This window comes from Pongo pygmaeus, chromosome 3, assembly GCF_028885625.2.
Source record: "Pongo pygmaeus isolate AG05252 chromosome 3, NHGRI_mPonPyg2-v2.0_pri, whole genome shotgun sequence".
NCBI classification, from domain to species: Eukaryota; Metazoa; Chordata; class Mammalia; order Primates; family Hominidae; genus Pongo; species Pongo pygmaeus.
The window spans coordinates 186,623,040-186,628,702 of NC_072376.2; the positions used below are offsets into that span (position 1 = coordinate 186,623,040).

Genomic DNA, 5,663 nt, shown 5'->3' on the forward strand with positions numbered 1-5,663 from the left:
CTTAAAGGATAGATTATTGCATTGTTGGTGTTGCCTCCTGGGACAGGGTAGCAGAATCAAGGAAGAGTATAAACTATTACATATCCTTTTACATTCTGAACTATTAAGATATGATCTATTTTTAAAGAAAACAAGTTTCACAAACACACTTCCAAGTAGTGGCTGGTGTGAGATCTAATTCTTGCCCTCATTTTAGTGCTTTCCAATATGTTCACTCCTTGAAGTCACCTGGTCTTGATTATTGAGAATTTTGGGATTGAATTTTGATCCACACTTACAAGAATATCAAACATGAGCCAGGAAGGACCCATCTCAAATCCTGAGTTCATTCTGGAGGAACTCTTGATTAAAAGAATAGTTGTTCTTAGCTTAGAAACTTAAAAGTATATTTTATGGAAAAGAGAAATGAAAGAAGTCACAGACTCCCAAAAAGAAAGGTGACAAGGAACCCAACAGGTCTGCCTCTTGGATCTAATTTATTTAGAAATTCTTAAATAAACAAACTTACTCTATTTCAGTTTTAGAAACTCTTATTTGATATCCTTTATGCAGTAGTTACTACTTTAAAATAACACTTCGACCATTAAAACACTGTGAAGTAGGTAAAGTTCATACTGCTAGCATTTGGTAGAGGTAGGGAACTGGGTCTCAGACATAGGTATGTATCTAAAATAGATTACCCCAAATGTTTTAGCATATTAAGTCATCTACCACCAGGAAACACTGAAAATTAGTTTTCATCTTATGATAAGTGAAAGCCCCAAGTCTGAATGTAAGATTTCTTATTTTTATGTAGGCCAATTTATCAATTCTTTCATGGCTTTGGGAGGCCTCTCCCACTCCGAATATAATTAATAGAGGGCAATCATAAAGATGATTGAAGATTTTACTTGTCCATTTGTTCTAATACCCCACTATTTAACAGAGGATTATCTTACCAAATATGACATGAGACAGCCAAAGCTCCCATGGTTGGGTAACAGAGATCCTGACTTCTATTTTAAAGTTTGGTAGGTAACCAAGATTGTCAAATTTAACTCTAAAATTGTCAACAAATAGCTTACTTCTATAAGCACGTAGCCAACCAGATGGCCAACCTTCACTAATAATCTCTAATGAAAGTTATCTTAATTCAAATACAGCAACTGCTTCCTTAAACAAGCATTTTTAAAATAACTGCCTTCCCCGTAAATAATACAATTCCCAGGTAAGTTTAAATTAGTCATGGAATATAACCATCTCAAACGGTTTCTTAGTTACCCATAATTCTAAAGCTTAAGACCAAAATGAAGATACAGTAGTCCTCCCTTACCACGGCTTCACTTTCCCACAGTACAGTATTTTCAGACCACATTCACATAACTTACTACAGTAGTTATAAATGTTCTCATTATTGCTGTTAATCTCTTACTGTGCCTAATTTATAAATTAAACTTTATCACAGTTGTGTATGTATAGGAAAAAACAAGGCTTCAATACTCTTGGCTCTTTCAGGCATCCACTGTAGGTCTTACACCCCACAGATAAGGAGGGACTACTGTAACTCAAAACCTAATCGGGTATTCTATCTTGAAATAGCTCAACTTAATAGCAGAAAACTTAATCTTGTTATTGAATTTTGTTTCAGTTTGTCCTTTTAGATATGAATTCACATTCCAGCCCCTCTTCTTCCCATTAAAGAGAATTTTTCACCCAAAATAAACTGTTGTTAAACAATATACTGGGCCAGGCGTGGTGGCTCACACCTGTTAATCCCAGCACTTTGGGAGGCTGAGGTGGGCAGATCATTTGAGGTCAGTTCCAGACCAGCCTCACCAACATGGTGAAACCCTGTCTCTACTAAAAATACAAACAAATTAGCTGGGCTTGGTGGCACATGGCTGTAGCCCCAGCTACCAGGGAGGCTGAGGCAGAAGAATCGCTTGAACCTGGGAGGTGGAGGTTGCAGTGAGCTGGGATTGTGCCACCGCACTCCAGCCTGGGCAACAGTGAGACTCCATATACATATATATACGTATATACATATATATGTGTGTATGTATATATATATATACATACACACACACCTGAGGAACTATTTAGCTAATAAACAAACGTCAAGTATAAAACTTAACATTCTGTAAAACTGCATAAATTCTTATAAAGTTCACTGAATTCAACATGTAACTTTTAAAGAACATTTTGCAAATATGAGCATGTTTGGTTTTCTTTTAATCCCCAAACATTTCACTAGGCCAACTGTGTCTAAGAACTATTAGGCAGAAATACCAAAAAAAATCAACATAGCTCTGGTCTTCAAATGGCTTTTCTAAAGTGAAAATTAACTTAGCATATTAAGACAAAGACAATAGAAATAATATACACAATTTTATTACAAAATTTTTTTTAAAAAAACAAAATGCAACATCCTAAAAAACCCAAAATTTACTATTGATACTAATTCCTACAAGTTTGCTGTGCTACCATACACAAGAAATTAAAAAAACCATTAAATATTTAGGAACATTCAACATCAGAAGCTGTAAAATCTAACTGTATGTAGTAGCCCATCAAAAAGCTACAACCTGCATTTTTTTTAAAGTATTTTCTCTACAGAGAATCTTATCAGCTATACAAAAATCTGTACAGTTTTTATACTGAAGCTAGTATTGAGCTGCACTTGAATTCACATTCTTAGCAAAACAATTGCCTGAGCACACACGCATCATTCCACACGCATCATTAAAGGATAGCCACTTATTCTTCATCTTCATCCTCTTCCTCCTCATCTTCATCTTCTTCTTCCTCCTCCTCCTCCTCCTCATCTTCTGGTTCGTTCTTCTTCTTTGAGCCTGTTGGCCTGCCAGGGCCCTTCTTTCCTGCTTCACTTTTGCCCTTTGCACGATATGCAGCAATATCCTGAAATATTGTCAAAAAAATAAAGTAAGCATCCGGTGTCATTACTCAACTGTGAAAAACACTTAATTGTAAACAATCTAAGATGATTGACCAATAACCCTAATAACTGTCTAAAAAGGTAGCCAGTCTAAGTTTTTAGAGCACTTATCCCACTAGGCTTTAACAAGTTAATGACGTAAAATGACAAGGGTTGCGATACAGTAGTTATCATTACTTTCACTGCCAATACCCTTTTACCTCACACACAGTGCCATAGTCCCTGCTGTACCTTCACATTTTATATATATCTACATAAAACAATTTCTTTGACTGCTTTAAAAAAAAAAAAACTAACAGACTATACAGTAACTACAAGTCTGTCTGCAGGAATATACTAGTGCTACAAACACTGGTTTCAGTCAAAAGGCAGGTTTCAATTACCTTGTGTTGAAGTGTACCAATTTTCATTAGGCCTTTTCAAAACATAGCTGACAACCATTAACACAAGATTAACTAAATTTCCCAAGTTTTCTACAGTTATTACCTATACCTAGTCTTATCCACAGCTTTAAAAAAGATGACAATGTACCTTTTCATATTTCTCCTTTAGCTTAGCTGCTTTCTGTTCATATGGTTGTTTATCTTTGGCTGACTGCTCAGACCACATTTCACCCAATTTCTTTGCAGTATCCCCAATGGATAGGCCCGGGTGTTCACTTTTGATCTTTGGGCGATGTTCAGAGCAAAACAGGAAGAAGGCAGATCTGAAAGGAAGCAACAGAGTTTAATAAACTGAAGGAAAAATCCAAGGAGCAATTTGGGTTATTTTAAACTTACGGTGGCCTTTTAGGAGCATTGGGATCCTTTTTCTTCCCTTTCTTATCACCTTTGGGAGGAACGTAATTTTTCATCTCCCTATCATAGCGAGCTTTGTCACTTTTTGCCATATCTTCAAACTTCGACTTCTCCTTTGCAGACATGGTCTGTGGACATAAAATAATCGCCAAAAATACAGCAAAATTGTTACGTATAAACATCCAAAGACGACAAGATCATCTTTAAGGACCACATTTTCCTTACTTAACAGCATTTTGCTTTCGAAGTCTTATATAAGTAAAAGCCTAAAATCGTCTGCCTGGAACTCTTAAGATATTCAGGTGAGTCATTGGGGTGGCAAAGTTGAATCTCTTGAGTTGCCTACTACTTGCCTAAGGCCGTCCTAGCCGAAAACCACACCTGCACCCCCTGAGCTCCATCCCTCTCCTGCCTCACCTTCCATCTCTCCGAACACTTCTTGGAGAATTCCGCGAAATTGACAGAAGAGTCCGGGTGTTTCTTCTTGTGCTCTTCCCGGCAGGTCTGCACGAAGAAGGCGTACGAGGACATTTTGCCCCGCGGCTTGTTGGGGTCTCCTTTACCCATGGTGACAGATCGGCGTCCACCTGACGGGGCCGAGGGGGGGAGAGGGGAAGCCGACGGGTCGGCGCGGAGCCCGCAGCTGCCAGGGCGGGCGCTGGCGGGGCTCCGCTTCCCGCCCAAATCCGCTCCCGCCCTGCCCGCGCCCCCCTCCTCCCGAGGGCGTCCTCCCGAGGGCGGCCGCCCGCGCCCCGGCGCACGCCCTCCTCCTCCTCCTCCTCCTCCCGGCCCGAGCGGCCGCGGCGGACGACTCCTCACGCTCGCCCAGCAAGTGGCTCCCGGGGCCCGAGACGCCGCCGCCCGCCCTTCACCGAGTCCGGTGACTCCGCAAGCGCCCTCAAAACGCCTTTCCTGACAGAAATATCCCCCGGCTCCCACGTCGCGAGCCTCACTCAATCGCTAATCACCTCGTGACCGACATTGAAAACTCCCAGAACCGGGCCCGGTCAGGGGCAGTTTCCGCCTCCTCCTACTGCCCGCCGGCCCTCCCCTCCACAGACCCAGCCCTCGCCGGCCCGCACCCCAAATGCCGCTCGCCGGCTCAGACCCCGAGAGCCACTGCGCCGAGACCGAGTAGAGGCTCTGAGGGAATGGGGAAAGGCAGGTCCAGGAACCCGAGGGTATTGGAGGGTATTCTTGCCTGGTGCGAGCTTTTCCTCAGAGTCCCGCAGAGCGGCCGGACCCAACCGAGACGCTTCCCTCACGGAGCTCCGGCGTGAACTGGTTTATCTCTAACGCAATCCTCAGCCTCTTGTTTTGCAGAGTTCTCCGCGCCACGGCAACTTGACGAGCTAGGCCACGGGCCACATCCCCACTAATCTGATTGGTTCTGACGATTATTCAAACCCAGATAGTCCCCGCCCCCTTGCCACGGAGGCTAACGGTTGGTCAGTGTCTTAACAGACCCACCCTCCACGCCCCAGCCTAGCAGGTTCGGTGGGTCGCCCAGGTCGTTAACTCCCAGACCCGTTAGAACCGGTCAGGAGAGGAATGTACTGCTCGATCCTGATTGGCGGCGGGAAGAGGGTTTGAAAAATGGCGGGCCTCAAGCTGACTGGCTGGGACTGTAAACGGTGGGAGTGGTTGGCTCGGGAAGGAAAGCCCCGCCAGATTTAAAAATACTTAGTCGGGAGACTGGGGGTTGGTTTCCTGACTTGGCGACGGCGGCGGCTCGGTTTGCTGGCGCTAAGGTAACAGCATAGGTCTGCCTTGCCCTTCCTCCGACCACCATTTAGGTCCTGTCTGTTCCCCGCCTCGGCTCAGCCCTGCAGCGTTGGCTCCTGGGAGCTGTAGTTGCTCTGCTCTGTTGCCCTGCAGGGTCTCCCGTGCGCCGCCCAGAGAATAATAAATGAGGAGAGCCTGGAGTTTGC

General features: G+C 43.8%; 1 protein-coding gene across 1 annotated transcript; it reads right to left on the reverse strand.

Moving 5' to 3' along the window:
- Positions 1–2,354: 2,354 nt before the first annotated feature.
- HMGB2 (high mobility group box 2) lies at positions 2,355–5,092 on the reverse strand. The gene is made up of 5 exons (XM_054484109.2): positions 4,934–5,092; positions 4,150–4,319; positions 3,715–3,860; positions 3,467–3,641; positions 2,355–2,898 (listed from the first exon to the last, which is right to left on the reverse strand). The coding sequence occupies exons 2-5, from the start codon at positions 4,297–4,299 to the stop codon at positions 2,737–2,739; spliced, it is 633 nt and encodes a 210-aa protein (XP_054340084.1). The 5' UTR covers positions 4,300–4,319; positions 4,934–5,092; the 3' UTR covers positions 2,355–2,736.
- Between the last annotated feature and the right edge of the window lie 571 nt (positions 5,093–5,663).